Source organism: Protobothrops mucrosquamatus, unplaced genomic scaffold (genome assembly GCF_001527695.2).
Source record: "Protobothrops mucrosquamatus isolate PMUCROS unplaced genomic scaffold, P.Mucros_1.0 scaffold5150, whole genome shotgun sequence".
Classification (NCBI taxonomy): domain Eukaryota; kingdom Metazoa; phylum Chordata; class Lepidosauria; order Squamata; family Viperidae; genus Protobothrops; species Protobothrops mucrosquamatus.
In genome coordinates, this window is record NW_015391022.1 from 1 (window position 1) to 16,385 (window position 16,385).

The 16,385-nt window shown below is 41.0% G+C and overlaps 1 protein-coding gene across 1 annotated transcript in view; it reads right to left on the minus strand.

Annotated features, from left to right (window-relative positions):
• Positions 1–104: 104 nt before the first annotated feature.
• Positions 105–16,385, minus strand: part of LOC107299588 (A disintegrin and metalloproteinase with thrombospondin motifs 14-like) — a gene marked incomplete at its 3' end in the record, with an annotated part of 55,411 nt that continues 39,130 nt past the window's right edge. The window contains exons 7-15 of the mRNA XM_015828953.1: positions 13,071–13,176; positions 11,862–12,005; positions 10,906–11,038; positions 9,127–9,240; positions 6,409–6,557; positions 4,319–4,494; positions 2,554–2,687; positions 913–1,036; positions 105–204 (exon numbers count right to left, since the gene is read on the minus strand). Coding sequence (XP_015684439.1) covers positions 105–204; positions 913–1,036; positions 2,554–2,687; positions 4,319–4,494; positions 6,409–6,557; positions 9,127–9,240; positions 10,906–11,038; positions 11,862–12,005; positions 13,071–13,176 — 1,180 coding nt within the window. The remainder of the gene's footprint in view (positions 205–912; positions 1,037–2,553; positions 2,688–4,318; positions 4,495–6,408; positions 6,558–9,126; positions 9,241–10,905; positions 11,039–11,861; positions 12,006–13,070; positions 13,177–16,385) is intronic.

Sequence of the window (16,385 nt, forward strand, 5' to 3'; positions counted from 1 at the left end):
TGGAAATTATCAGCAAAACAATTGGCTAAACTTTTACTTATAGTTGAGTTCACTTGTAATAACTCAGTTCAGACCTCCACTCAGAGGTTCCCATTTCAGACTACCTATAACCACCACCCATGTCTGCTACTGAACTTTTCCAGTTGTCTTTTTTTCCTAAAAGCCTGCCATTTTCTCTAGGTACTTCAAATTTCCTTAAATATCACCTGGACCATGTCAAGCCCTCTTAAAAGCAATTTGCTGTCACAGCTAAGAAAGTGTTATTCATTGCTGTTGAAGTCAATGTCTGGCTTTCTATCCAAAGTAGAGCAGCTGGCAGGATCTAGCTGACTTTGGCTGATCTCAAAAACATCTAAACAGGGTTGCATTGGTAAACAATCAAGAAATGATAGTGTGGATGGCTAGAGTGGTTAGCTAGACTAGTTAGGTGGGGAAACATTCCAAAAATCATACGCTGCAGCCGTTTCCATATTACTGTCAACACCCATAGGCTTCCCCTATAGCAGGGGTCTTCAAACTTGACCCTTTTATGACTTCTGGACTTCAACTCCCAGAATTCCTCAGCCAGGCAAGTTGGCTGAGGAATTCTGGGAGTTGAAGTCCACAAGTCATAAAAGGGCCAAGTTTGAAGACCCCTGCCCTATAGCTTCCAAGAGCTGATTATATTATCTTTATATTATATTATTGTATAATAATTTATATAATATTATCATATTATATTATTTTCCATAACTATCAAGGACTCAAAAAATTTAAAGAGGATGGAAGCACATTATTTATGTTAGAGAACTGCTATGGAACGCCAAGACTATAAACATATGCTGAAGTATAGAAGACTGTGTTTACCTTTAATTGTGATGCTAAATCCACTATCATTACCTTTTCAAGTAGCATTTGTTCTTCCATTCTCACCTGACTGCTTGGGGGTTTTGACCAACGTCCCCTTCACTGTTCTACAATGGGAATTGTCACCCCCGCAAACACCACACTTGTCATCCTCCTTCAGGGAACCTATTTCTCTGTCGCACCCAACATGCTGCCATTCAAAGAAGAAAAACACATTATTAAGAAATGGGGTTAAGGATGCAAATTCAAAATGGCAGTCCTTCCAATGAACTTGGAACAGGCCTTGCAGAGTACAGTTAAATATTTCTCTCTGTATGACGGGATGATATACTTCAGTGTCTCTCAACCTTGGCAACTTTAAGCTGTGTGGACTTCAGCTCCCAGAATTGCCCAGCTGGTATTCATTTACTTTGTGGGCAACCATCAGATGATCAGATTTAACCAAATAGGCCTACTTATGTTTATATTTTAAAGGAGCCTCACAAATCAATAAAATGTATTTTAAAATCAAAACAAAAGTTTAAAAAAAATCTATATAATTGCCTTTCCTGGTTTGCCAATGTATTTCTTTCAGATATTCCTCATATGGTTTATTCCTAGGCCTGGCATTTTCTACTGGAACTTAAAACATATTATGGATATTCTGCTTTAAGTACACAATCTGTTCATTTGCTGTATATGGTAGTGGCTCTTCAGAACTGTGACTCAGGATGTACCTTTCACTTTTTCTGCTGCTGCACATTTCATGGGAAGATTATTTATTCATGCATATATTGTTTGTGGGTTTATCTTCTGTATCCCTAATCTGCTTTCAATAAAATCTAGTTCTTGTTTCTTCTTCTTGTGCCATATCCGTTATCAGATGTTGGCGATCATGCTGGCGATCCTGTTTTTATCAGCAGCCGCACGAAAAAGTGCTGCTGAGTTTTGTCCAAACCAGTCCCTTAGATTTTGAAGCCACGATGTTCTTCTTCTGCCTGGACCTCGTTTGCCTTCAATCTTTCCCTGGAGGATTAAATGGAGTATGCCGTATTTTCCTGGGTGTTCTTGTTTATGTGAAATAATTCCTTGGAAGGCAGAAAATGCTGAACTTTGCAGCTGAGGAGCGTGACGTTATGAGTGTGTTTAAATCATCATTGCTGAAATGTTTTAGAGCAACAGACTCTCATCCAGGGCTTTCCAGGTAGTTCTGGTCCTCAATACAACCATTTGTTTGTTGACCGTTTAACGCTACAATGGCATTGAAAAAATAACTTATGACCATTTTTCACGCTTATGACTGTTGCAGCATCCTTATGATTACATGATCAAAATTCGGGTGCTTGGTAACTGGCATGTACTTATGACGGTTGCACTGTCCCAGGATCATGTGATCACTGTTTGTAACCTTCCCAACTGGCTTCCAATAAGCAAAGTCAATGTGGGAAGCCGGATTTACTAAATGAATACGTACATGATTTACTCAAAAACTATAGTGATTCACTTAACAACTGTGGCAAGGTCATAAAATGAGGCAAAACTCACTTAACAACTGCCTTGCTTAGCAATGGAAATTTGGGGCTTAATTGTGATGACAAGTCAAGAACTGTCTGCATAACTTTACCATGGCCACTGCTGGCACTGAAATCAGAGAACGTCTGTCACATATCTATTATAACTCATTTTAGAAAAGTTTCTAAAACTTGAATGGACCTGCAAGTTACATACCACACATTCACCCCTTACACAGATACTGTATGGATCTCTGTAGGTGCACCTGGTACCATCGTGAACAACCTGGTTCATAAATACCACATCTCCAGTTTCCTCAGACTGGCAAATTAGTTCACATTTCTGGGCATCTGCAGAAAAACAAAATACATGGAAAAGATCGGTTCTATGTTCTGGTAATTGAGGTGAGAAGTGGAACTCTGTATTTACAATTCAACTTCCTGGGAATCAAGGAAACCAATCTATGATGGTTTCTTCCTCCTAGCAATTCTTCCTTATTTGCAAAGAGAACAATGATACCAAGGCCTAAACCTGAGATGTCCAACCTTAGCAACTTTAAGACTTGTGGACTTCAGCTCCCAGAATTCTCCAGCCTTAGGTCTGTTGGTTGTCATGGGGCCCTAAGGGAGAAGGTGTAGCCTGGAGGTGGTTGATGCAGTGACAGAGAAGACACCATATCTGCTCTGATCCCTTTTTTTTTTTTTAAATTTGTATTGAAAAGTATTTCCATTTTAATTCATTTTTATATTTATAATTGTTTTTATATTCACAACGACAATTTTACTTGGTGCCATACATATTTATGTGTATTGTTCAAATTGTTTTTATGTTTTGCAATGCATTGGTTATAAGAAATCAAAGGAGAGAAGCAACCGAGAACTAAGGAGAAACTTCCTGACAGTTAGAACAATTAACCAGTGGAACAACCTGCCTCCAGAAGCTGTGAATGCTCCAACACTGGAAGCTTTTAAGAAGAGACTGGACAGCCATTTGTCCGAAATGATATAGGCCAGTGATGGCAAACCTTTTAGAGACCGAGTGCCCAAACTGCAACCCAAAACCCACTTATGCATCATCAGGTGCCGGGTGAGTGTGGCCCATTGGCTGGCTGCAGTGGTAACGGCAGAGTGGGTGGGACTAAAAAATTCAATCAATCAATTCCAACTTTGCAAGATCTTTTTTTTCCGCGAGAAGTTGACATTGACTGATTGATTGAACCTTTTTTTTTGCACACGGTGGCGGAGGCCTAAAGCGAAAAGGTTTTATAAAACCCAGCTGAAGGCCTAGGACTGGGGCGACGGCACGCGTGCCCACATAGAGAGCTCTGAGTGCCGCCTCTGGCACCCGTGCCATAGGTTCGCCACCACTGGTATAGGCTTTCCTGCCTGAGCAGGTGGTTGCACTAGATGACCTCCAAGGTCCCTTCCAACTTTTATTATTATTATTGTTGTTGTTGTTATTATTATTATTATTACTAGCTGTTCCCGGCCCGTGTTGCTGTGGCTCAGTCTGGTTAAATGGAAAAGAAAGAAAAGAGGTGTGACATCTATATGATTCCGGATCTCCTTACTTTCCGCCGCGCCCTCAAGACATGGCTTTTCCTGCAAGCGGGCCTGGCCTAGGGAGGGTTTTAAATCGGGTTTATTTTTTAAGAAAATTTTAAACAGCACAACTTTAAAATATTTGGTTTTAATTGGTTTTATTTGGCGGGGATTGTAAATATGTTTCTGTTTTTAAATATGTTGTGAGCCGCCCTGAGTCCCGTTGGGAGAAGGGCGGGATATAAATCAAAATAAATAAATAAATAAATAAATAAATAAATAAATAAATATATAATAGTAGGTATATAAAAACACGCGCGTATTTGAATGCAACGTTGTGTCAAAATTTCAAAGCAATCGGTGAAGAACTTTCGGAGATTTAAGATTTTGAACAAACGAACATTTACATTTTTATTTATATAGATTATTATTATTATTACCATCAGGGTGCTCATAAGGAAGCCAGGTGTGCTTAGAGTTTTCATGGGTGTAATAAGAGTTCCGCTTGGAACACTGCTGAGCATGAAAATCCTCATAGGGACCTTGGCACTCTTCGGCGTTGCAGACCTGATAGTCATACGTAGCACCTGGACACTGGCGGCCACCATAAGCTGGGCTGGAAAACAAACAAAAGAGCCAAATAAGGACCGGAGCACTCAAATTCTGCAGCCCAAGGCAAGCAGGAAGGGCATTCGGTTTCATTCATTTTAACCTTTTCTTTTGTTGGTTTATATAAATGAATAAAAATTATATTTTACATTGTTTTTTTAAAAAAAATCTCAAAGCAGGCATACAATGCATATAATGGAAACATCTGCAAGTAAAGTGTATTTACTATTAACAATAAGCTCTAAGACAGAGGTCCCCAACCTTTGGGGCACCAGGGACCGGTTCCATGGAGAGAGGTTTTTCCACGGACCGGAGTGGGCGTGGTTTTGTGTGCTGCCTGCATCCCACGGATGGGGATTTGCTTGTTTGTGCGGACCGGTTGCTGGCATGCCGCGGCCTGGTACTGGTCCACGGACTGGGGGTTGGGGACCCCTGCTCTAAGAGGATACAGGTTACAATGAGATTCAGGCTTAGCCTCATCCGATCATCTGTTCTATTATTTGTTTTTGAATCAAGCCTCTTCTGATTAAAGAGGACAAATAGAATTGATTTATCATAATCAGAAATTAGCATATTAGTGAACATTTACTCTAAATTCCCTGATGGATACACTTATCACTGAGGACAGAATAGCACTTCCTGTTGTGGAACTATGGTAACTAATGAAAATCTGTTGTTCTTTGAACATTGCTCTAAAGGTAGGAGCAGAACCACTGTAATATGATGCCCCAAAGAAATGTGACAGAATGAAGGAATTAACCTTGAGAAAGATCTTTGCTGATAATTAAGACTGGCTTATAGCTAAGCAGCCACTGTCTAAGCTCTAGTTTAATATTAGCTGTACATCGTAGTTTATTTAAGTGCACCCATTAAAAATACACAATATTTACAGACCTAATTTTGTTAGAATTGACATTGTAGGCAGTCATATAACCAAAGACTATAAGGGGAAGAGAGACCATTCTCATATTTTGGCATTTATTAATTGCACTATGATTTCTTGCATAAAATCTTCTCTTTATTGTCAGCTATACTGGGGAGAGACCCAGTTTGGTGCAGTAGTTAAGGCACCAGGTTAGAAACTCAGAGACCATAAGTCAGTGGTGGCAAACCTTTTAGAGACCAAGTGCCCAAACTGCAACCCAAATCCCACTTATGTATCACTGGGTGCCGGGTGGGCGTGGCTATGGTGGAAATGGTAGACTGGGTGGGCGTGGGCGTGGTGGGCGTGGCCAGCTCGATGTTGCTCTGGCGGGTGGGGCAGTGGGCAGGAGGGCATCTTGCTCAGCAGGTGGGGGGCATGGGGGGAGGCTCTTGAGTCCTGCAGCTCTTCCGAGGGGGGGAGGAGGGGCTGTGCTGGGATTGGGGCTCCTCGTGCCTTCCGCTGCCTGCCTGCGCTCTTCTGCCGAAGATGCCGCGGCTCTGCTTGCCTGGCAGGGCAGGGGCACGCTCGCGCATGGGAACGCACATAGGGCTGCTGCCTCCTTTTCCGTGCCTGCTTCCACCGAAAGTTGCTCCCTTTATAGCCTCTTGCCTATTCCCAGACTGCGCATGTGCGGAGAGCTGCGCATGCGCAGCTCTGCGGAAAGCTGTGCATTCACGGAGAGGAGGAGGGAGCAGCTCGCCCCAGCAATGGCTTGCGTGCCACCAGAGATGGCTTCGCGTGCCACCTCTGGCACGCGTGCCATAGGTTCACCACCATGGCCATAAGTTCTAGTCCCACCTTAGACATCTGGATGACCTTAGGCCAGTTACTTTCTCTGAGCCCCAGGAAATAGGCAATGTTAACTTGCAGTTGTCAGCAGTCAACACTGACTCAAAGGCACATCTACACTCACAAAAGTTCAGGGAACTATAGAGTTGCTCTGCTAAATAAGGTAGGTGCTCTTGACACCTTTATCCCACGGAAAACCAGACTTACGGTGGTCTGTTGCAGTTCCTGCTGCGGGAACGCACCCCACCCCCACAAGTCCTGGAGCAGGAACCAAATTTGGACCAGGAACTCCAGCCGCCATCCTGGCTGTAAGGTTGTTCTGAAGTCTTCCAGATGCAGTGACCCTTGAAACACCACTGGAACAGGAGAAGAAATAAGGGTTACCTGAACACCTGCCTCTTCATATCTGTCCAGTGTTAGTGAGGAGAGCAGTTCTACCGCCACAGAAGCACCCAGCTTTACAATAGGGTTCGGAATCTGTTCCTCCCACTTTCATTGGTCAGGCAGACAGGGATGACTGTGGAGCAATAAAGAAAGGTCTCAGGGGGGCCTGGGTGGCACAGGATAGTCACGAAAAAACCTTATCACTTCTAGAGCACCAACGTTGAATCTTGGCACAGTCCAATAACATGCTGACTCCTATCCTTACCTTACTTCCCCCCCTCCCCAAACACATCTATATTTTCCAGTGGGAAAACCAAACGGATATCATGGGAAGGCATTACACTAGGAGACTTCAAACTTGGCAACTTTAAAACTTGTGGACTCCCAGAATTAGCCAGCCATGGGGAATTCTGGGAGTTGAAGTCCACAAGTCTTAAAGTTACCAAGTTTAGAGACCCCCGCATTAAACCTACACTTGTATCTTCCATGAACGTAGCGAACACAAAATATGAACAGCAAACAGTCATAGGTTAAAAAGAAACAACTATCTTTTCACTATTAATCAGGAGGTGTGACCTGAAGTATTTTAGTGCTGCAGGAAATATCAAAGAGAAACCATCAGTGCAAAATAACAACTACCAGGAAAATGTACAAAGTGGTTTAACGTGAGATTTCAATCATTATTTATTTACTAGCTGTACCCGGCCACGCGTTGCTGTGGCTCAGTCTGGTTAAATTTACGTCCAACAGATGGCGCTGCTTTTCAAAAAAAGCATGTTTTTACCTGTCACAGGTGTGACATCTATATAATAGTAGGTATATAAAAACATGCGCGTATTCGAATGCAACGTTGTGTCAAAATTTCAAAGCAATTGGTGAAGAACTTTCGGAGATTTAAGATTTTGAACAAACGAAAATTTACATTTTTATTTATATAGATGAGCCATGGTGGTACAGTGGTTAGAATGCAATATTGTAGGCTAACTGTACCCACAGCAGGAGTTCGATCCTGACCAGCTCAAGGTTGATTCAGCCTTCCATCCTTCAAGGTTAGTAAAATGAGGATCCAGATTTTTGGGAGCAAATATGCTGACTCTGTAAACTGCTTTGAGGGGGCTGTAAAGCACCATGAAGCGGTATATAAATCTAAGGGCTATTGGTATTGCTATTGTTATGCATAGCCCACCCAACCGTCTCAGGCATTCAAAAATTAAATTCAGGCCTAATTTTTTACAGCCACTCAAATTGTACAGAATGCCAGAATAGGAAATTGCTAAAGTTATCTGTGAGAAATACCAAGCATGGGAAAGACTGTAAGAAAAATGAGGAAGTTACTCTTTTGATTACAGGAGTAAATTCTGGGGATCCCGTGCCTTTAGCTGCAGCTCCAGCATCTCTCCCCACTCCCCAATTTTTTTGCATCTAAATGGGAGGGGAGGTTGCTCATGCATTCTAGAAGTCATTTTAAACCTGGGCATTGAGATAGGGGTATATGAATCATAGTAAGCAAACAAATTTAACAGATAATCAACTTAATCGGTTAAAAGTGAAAACAATTAATTATTAATCAATTCATCAAAAGCAGTAACAAACATTGCTATTTAATTATTCAATCAATTTATTTCCTTCCCTTCTCTTTTTCGTCCTTTTGATGTGACACTTAGCAATTGGGGTGTCAGTCCTAACTGTCGCTAAATGAGGACTACTTTGTATTGTCCATTTTTAAAAGAAAGAATATGCATAAGAGGGAAAGGATAAAAAATGTATAACGTTGTCCATTTTGGCCCATAAGACATACAGTATGTCTGTCTGTCCATATATGGATGTAAAACTGTTTGGCCTCCTGCTAAAATGAGACTGAAATAATAATAATAATAATAATAATAATAATAATAATAATAATAATAATAATAATAATAATAATAATAATAGTAGTAGTAGTAGTAGTAGTAGTAGTAGTAGTAGTAGTGGTAGTGGTAGTAGTAGTAGTAGTAATAGTAGTAATAGTAATAATAATAGTAATAATAGTAATAATAATAAAGTTGGAAGGGACCTTTGAGGTCATCAAGTCCAACCCCCTGCTCAGGCAGGAAACCCTATACCAGTGATGGCAAACCTTTTAGAGACCAAGTGCCCAAAAACTGGCCCTGCCCATGCTCCGCCCCCCACCCGCCTGCCCGCAGGGCCACTCACCGCCTCCAGGGCCCGCCACAGATCGCCCAGCAGCGCCATGGTGGCCACGCCCTCTGCCCGCGCCCCGCAGCATGAACTGTGCGTGATGGGGCGTGAGGGCAGAGTCTTATCTACACTGTCTGGCTGCCATGTCCTTGGCTGCACTGCTCCGCGTGGGCCACGCTCGGGGGTGACTCTCCTCCAGGGGGGCTGCTGGTGAGGAGGGGGTCACGGGGGGAGGCAAGGCTGGGGCAACAGCACGTGTGGCCACAGAGAGGGCTCCGAGTGCCGCCTCTGGCCCGCGTGCCATAGGTTCACCACCACTGCCCTATACTATTTCGGACAAATCTCACTCAACAGCAGACATACCTGACCCGAAGCACACTCCGTTCCATCCAAAGGTGGCCCTTTCTTCGTTTTACAGAAATAAGGGTTGTCCGGATGGCTGCACCACAGTTGTTTGCAAGGGTCAAAAGTTCTGAACTGTAAAGGAGAAGGACCACATAAAGCTTATTGCTCTTTCTCCATTTAAGCCAAATGTACTCTGCTTTGAACAATATTTTATCTTTTAATTTAGTGCAGTTGCAGCTCTACATTATAACTACAGTTTAAAAAAGAAGAAGTGGTGTGCAGTCACCAAAGAATAATCTCATAAATTACGGATTGATTAAAGCAAGGGTCCTCAAACTTGGCCACTTTAAGACTTGTGGACTTCAACTCCCAGAATTCTGGGAGTTGAGGTCCACAAGTCTTAAAGTGGCCAAGTTTGAGGACCCCTGGATTAAAGTTATCTGTTGTCTGCTATTTGCACAACTCCTGATCCAACAGGTTTGACATACATTCAAGATAAAGAGTTCACCATAGTTTTTTTTTCCAACCACATTTGCCTCGTTCAAAGCAAGATCTTATTTCTTCGTCTCAAAAGCTCATGATTCCTCCAATTTGAGATCGACCCCCTGGTGACTTCAATGATACTGCCCTATATGGTGTTTCACAGCCTTCTTTAAGGATATTTTTACTATTATTTCCCAATATAGCCAGCCTCTGCAGGGGGATAGAATGGGAGAGTAGCTAGGTATATCATGAAATTATAATCATTTAAAAAGAAACACAATTTTAGGGACCTGGCAGACAGAATTTGCATGTGGATGTCACTGCACACATGTTGTCATTTTGGTGCGCCGTTTCTTTGATGCAGCTTCTTATGAGACCAATCGCACGCACCCTCAAAAACATTATTTTGTTATTTTAACTTGCAACTTTATGGATAGAAAATATCCGTTCACTCCCATAAAACAGATTGCCACTGATTTAGTTTACCTACATATATTTGAGGGTCTGCCACAAAGAAGAGGGGTCTCAACCTATTTTTCCAAAGCACCAGAAGGCAAGACAAGAAACAATAGATGGAAATTAATCAAGGAGAGAAGCAACCTGGAACTAAGGAGAAATTTCCTGACAGTGAGGACAATTAACCAGTGGAATAGCTTGCCTTCAGAAATTGTGGTTATTTCATCACTGGAGGCTTTTAAGAAGAGACTGGACAGCCACTTGTCTGAAATAGTACAGGGTCTCATGCCTAAGCAGGGGGGGTTGGACTGGGGGGTTGGACTAGAAAACCTCCAAGGTCCCTTCCAACTCTTATTATTCTCTATTCTATACTAGCTGTACTCAGTCTGGTAAAAGCGTGTGTTGCTTTTACGTCCAACAGATGGCGCTGTTTTTTTAAAAAAAGCATGTTTTACCTGTCACAGGTGTGACATCTATATAATATAGGTATATAAAAACACGTCTGTATTCAAATGCAACGTTGTGTCAAAATTTCAAAGCAATCGGTGAAGAACTTTCGGAGATTTAAGATTTTGCACAAACGAACATTTACATTTTTATTTATATAGATTCTCTACATACGTTTCCCATCACACTGTCATGAAAAGCTACTTCAGAGGCTGAAGGGATTCTGTGGAACTGAATGGAATAAAGCCATCGGCAGCTGCAGGACATGGCAAGTGGACAAATCTAAAGCGAAGCCACCAGTGGGCTGAAGCCAACATGTGATTCATTAAGAAAAGAAACCCTAGGAATTAACAGAAGGAAGAAGAAATGGTTTCCCACACACACACACACCAACAACGTTTCCATACTCACAGCTGTGCATGTTTTGTATCCCACACCAAAGTCAAAGCGGCATTGCTCATCCATAGTGTAATCAATTCCTGGCAGTTCTGGGCGTCTGGGCCAGTTCTGCATAAAAGGATCATCTAAGAGACAGTCGTAAGAACTGCAGCACAACAAAACAGAGATTGTGTATTAGAGATTAAATGTTCCTTGCAGATTCATTCAGCTGCTCCAAAAATCCTGGCACTCTATACATTAGATCAGGGGTAGTCAACCTTGGCTCTTTTATGACTTGTGGACTTCAATTCCCAGAATTCCTGAGCCAGCACAGCTGGCTCAGGAATTCTGGGAGTTGAAGTCTACGAGTCATAAAAGAGCCAAGGTTGACTACCCCTGCATTAGATTGTATATAATTTCCTCTCATCTGAAAGAAACTCCATACACATGCTTTTTGTCCATGTCCTATCCATATTTCTTTGAGCACTTTTCCCCAATATTCTTAACTACGTATACATTATCTGAATTGCAAACTACTGTACATCACAACTTTAAGCAAAGTTAAGATGCTTATTTATAAACTGCTTCCTAATTAGTCAAAAACACAAAAGCAAGCTTTGGAATAAAGAGTATTTTTCTCCAACCCCAATATTCAAGCTATTTGGCATTTTGTATCATTCTAATTGTTCTGTAAATTATAAAGTCTTTTTGCTTCAACTGTATTCTTTCTTACCATTAATTTATCCGATACAAAATGAAACAGAATGATTTGAAAGCAATGAAGTTAAGCTTATTGTATAAGAGGTCCTTGGTGCTCTTTGATTTTAGTTGTTTTCTTGCAGATATTTCATTACCCAAAATAGGTTCCCCAGTAACATGTTACCTAGTTTGGGTAATTAAAAATCTGCAAGAAAACGAATTCAGAGAGCACCAAGGACCCCTCATTTCAACCCTGAACTACAAATATTCTCCTTTATTGGTAAACTTACTGTATATAACGGTTCAACTCCTGTTTGCTACATCGGGACCAGTGATAACGGTGAAATGCAGCCTGCACTAGTGGTGCCATAATACTGCCCATGCCAGTCTCATCAGCACATTGGTTACCTTGGCCATCGTGTTCCATACCTAACCTGTTAAAAATAAACCTTTAAGTTGCACAGTATTTCCCAAGATCCATGAAGCACTAAATCATGAAACTGTATCAGCATTTTGAATACCATTGGGTACCCTAGTACGTTTATTACCGTGTGGTCTGAAGTACATTCAATTGTTTTTGCTATTAATATAACCAGATCTGCTTTACTCATTAAAAGAAATGAAATGGGCCTACCTCTCCAAAAACGTGGTCAATCAATAATATGAGAGCAAGTGACTTGGTATCATTTGTTAAGTGCGTTTTGCCCCATTTTATAACCTTTTTTGCCACAGTGTTATTTGAATCACTGCAGTTGTTAAGTTAGTAACATAGTTGTTAAGTGAATCCGGCTTCCTCATTGACTTTGCTTGACAGAAGGTCACAAAAGATGATCACATGACCCCGGGACACCGCAACCCTCATAAATAAGAGCCAGTCACCAAGCATCTGAATTTTGATCATGTGACCATTGGGACGCTGCAACAGTCGTGTGAAAAACAATCCTAAGTCATTTTTTTCAGTGCTGTTGTAACTTTGAACAGTCACTAAAAAATGGTTATAAGTTGAGGACTACTTAATACACCTACTGAAAGATTTCTGACTGAATGGAAAATGCTCACCCACTCCATAATCAAAGTTCCACGGCTGAGTTTTCAACCCATCACAGTCAATGTATTAAAAAGGCTGTGCAGGTCCCATGAGATCAGCAGTATACAATTTCCCTTACTTGATTTCAGAGCCCTGGGAGAAATTGTATGGGCAGAGGTCAAGTATGCTAAGGTTTTCTAAGTATACCTGAGGCTGCATGCTTAATAGTTTTACCCACAGCTTTGCACAATAAGGAAAGTTTAAGTGTGTGATGGTCGACAGCCAGGAGTTGACACCAAGGTTTTTGAACAAGGTCCTGGTATTAAAGTTCTCATTAATATAGAAAGTTTTAAGACCAGCTGGAGCAAAGGGCATCCAGGACATCCCGTGTTCTACCACAGCTCCCTCAAAGAAGCAACAACCACAAAAAAGATACTGGACAACTGAAGAATAACCTTTTCCAGTAACTTACACGTGTCCTGTCTCATGAGCAACTACAAAGGCTGAAGAAAATCCATCCTCGTGGTTAAGAGTGCAGCTACGCAGAGGGTGGCACATGCCAGTGACGGGAGCATAACCTGAAATAAGATGAAGGGATAAAACAAAGAACAAGAATGAAGCAGAGAGTCAAAAAAAAGGAGGGAGGGAGAGAGAAAATGAAAAAGAAAATATGAGAAAAAAGGAACCTCATGCTGGAACTCTTTCAATCGTATTTCACAGCCACTTCTCCTCTGGGAGAGACAAATGTCTCAGAACTACTTAGCCTTATAAAGGGAAACCATGAAATTGTTCCATATGTTTCATGAAAGCAGCTATGCTTTGAACCATTAACCAAATGATAAATGGCTTAAATTTAAGAACACGCTTATAGTGTATCATTCCCCTCCCCCAAAATTTGATCGAATAGCAAGAAAAATATCAACCCCCTCCTGCCCCCAAGTTATACCTAGCTAAATATAGACTACAAATTAAGTATTTTCACCTTCCAAGTGCTTGTTGCCAGTTCGGATTTTGGAGCCCCAGGCAGAAAGCAAAAAGCAAAAAGTTCACTGGCTCTTTTATGGACCACCATGTATGGCTGTGAGCTACATTCAGGTTGATGAGTCACAAGCTGTAGGAAAAAACTAGGCCTATTGGCAAGGAGAAATGATAGTGTACATACACATGACTTTTGAATTCTGTTTAATCTGTCTCTTCACATTTTCACACAGGCAGAAAAAGAAATAAATACTCTGTGCCAATGTTTCTATGTTACTCATCCCACTCCTGACGTTTTTCTTCTTGAGATGTTTAACATTGCAAAATAGCTTTTCCCAGTTTGGTGATTCCAAATATGTTGATTATGTTGGCTTGAGAACTGTCAGAACAGAAGTTGCAGCACATTTGGTAGGAGAGTTGGACTTAAGAGGCCAGTATAATTTGTAGCAGTACGAGGCAAGACTTGACTTGAATCTGTTCTATTAATTATGCACAAAATCTTCATATACAATGTTGCAACCCCAACAGCTCATTAGAGGAGGTCATAACAGGCCATTACAGGCAGTCCTCAACTTATAACCATCTAGTGGCCGTTTAAAGTTACAATGGCACTGAAAAAAGTGACTTATGACCGTTTTTTACACTTACGATCACTGTAGCATCCGCAAGGTCATGTCACATCAAAATTCAGACGCTTGGCAACTGACTCGTGTTCATGACGGTTGCGGTGTCCTGGGGTCATGTGATCCCCTTTTGTGACCTTCTGACAATGGGGAAGCCAGATTCACTTAACAACTGTGTTACTAACTTTTAACTAGCAGTGATTCACATAACAACTGTGGCAAGAAAGGTTGTAAAATGGGATAAAACTCACTTAATGACTGTCTCATTTAGTAACAGAAATATGAGGGTCAATTGTGGTCATAAGTCGAGGAGTACCTGTATGTACTGCATCATATTCAAATGCAATCAATGGGTAGTGTTGTATTCCAATTGTGATTGAGTCACTTTTTAGAAAAAAAATCAAAGAATTGCAATACCATGTGACATTTTCATGGAATTTTCCAAATCACATCTCATCATTGGTTGATCTACCATCTGTTACTTATGATTGGAACTAGGAAGTAGAACTTGGAGCTTTTTTTTTAAAAAAAAAAACTAGACCCCACCAATCTAAAGCAAAACTTAGGAATCCCTGTTCTGTAACACTGCAATATTAAAAACAATGTCTATAATTCAGAAAATTAGACACAACGTATGGTTTTGGTCATTCCCTTTATTGTATTTTTTAGATATTCCATTATTCTGACCTGAATCTTGAAACTGTTTGTAGAGGCAGAAAAATCTAGAAAACAGCATACGTGGAAAATGCTGGCAGAACTATTAGTAAGTAGAAGGTACAAAAAAATTGCCATTAAGATGCATGTGCCAAAGGACTTTGCCAAATATCTTATTTGGTGAAGGATTATGGTGAATTGCCAACAGGGTAGAGAAGGCTGAATTTCCTCTTAAATCAGCCTGCTTTTCATTTCCAAGAACGAAACTGCATATGTGTTACACGTTACAGTCCTCATTTTTTTCCATGATGTAATGTTAATAACCTTCACCATTCAGGCAATATTTTAAAACACGACTGCCATTTATTTTGTGATCTGTTCCTCTCTCAAGGCAATTAGGAAAATCTCTACATAGTCAATGTACATGAACAATCTGTACCGTGAAAAGTCTGCATTTCCACAATTCTCAACCATCAGACCCAATACACTAAGTCAGGGGTGTCAAACTGCCGGCCCGTGGGCCAGACGCGTCACGAGGAAACCGCGCCCACCCCATTGCTGGCAATGGGGAAAAAGTTCCGATACGTTGCGCAACGTCACATGATGTCGTGAGTTTGACATGTCTGCACTAAGTGATAGCAAGCAGTGGAAGGCTGGCTGGAGTTTAACAAAATTAATTGAAAGGAGATGGTAAAGAAATATATCTTTCCTCTCCATACAATAAAATACTGTATCATATACTATCATATACTATCCCAAGCATTACATTCCACATAACAGAAGACTCCCATCTTTTTGCAAATGGAGTTGAAAAGTCAGATAACTTTATCAATGAATGTCCTTCTGCTGAATCCAAATATTGCAAAGTTGCTGCATTTTTTGACAATATTTGCAAACAGCTCTGACCCCTTTGCTCTTTGAAATTCATCACAAAAAGAGCTTATTGCACAGACATCCCATAGAAGAGTACAGTGAAAAGGAACTACTCTTATTAGAACAAATATGATCGTGCTGAAATGTATTAATACGCTAAGTGGTTGAGTGGAACTTACCAGGTAAAGGTAACAAAATGATGAGAAAATATAACATGTTTCCAAAAGTAATCCCAGTATTGCCATTTATTTACTGGGAGGATAATTCATATATAATGAGAACAACAGAAAATATGACCAGAATTCAATGGAATTTTCCTTAGATGCGACCAAAGGTTGGTGTTCACAATCTTGAGAAATTAGCTGAGATGAGAGATGATGCGTCGCCTTTCCCAGAAAACCAAACTCTATCTTTATTCCCCCACCCAAATTGCCAAGCTGAACTCACAAACTAAAATACATTCGATGTGGGTCCAGAAATGTGATTCGATGAGCAAAATCCCTTCTGTTCAGTCTTCTAGCTGGGATAGTTCATCCTAACAGAAGAGAACAGAAGAGAATCTTGTCTGTGGAGATCCAGGTTCTAGTTGTCTCAAAGGTGCTTTTTCAAAGGCAAGTGGACTGTTTTTTTTCCAAGGAGGAGGAGGAGGAGGAGGAGGA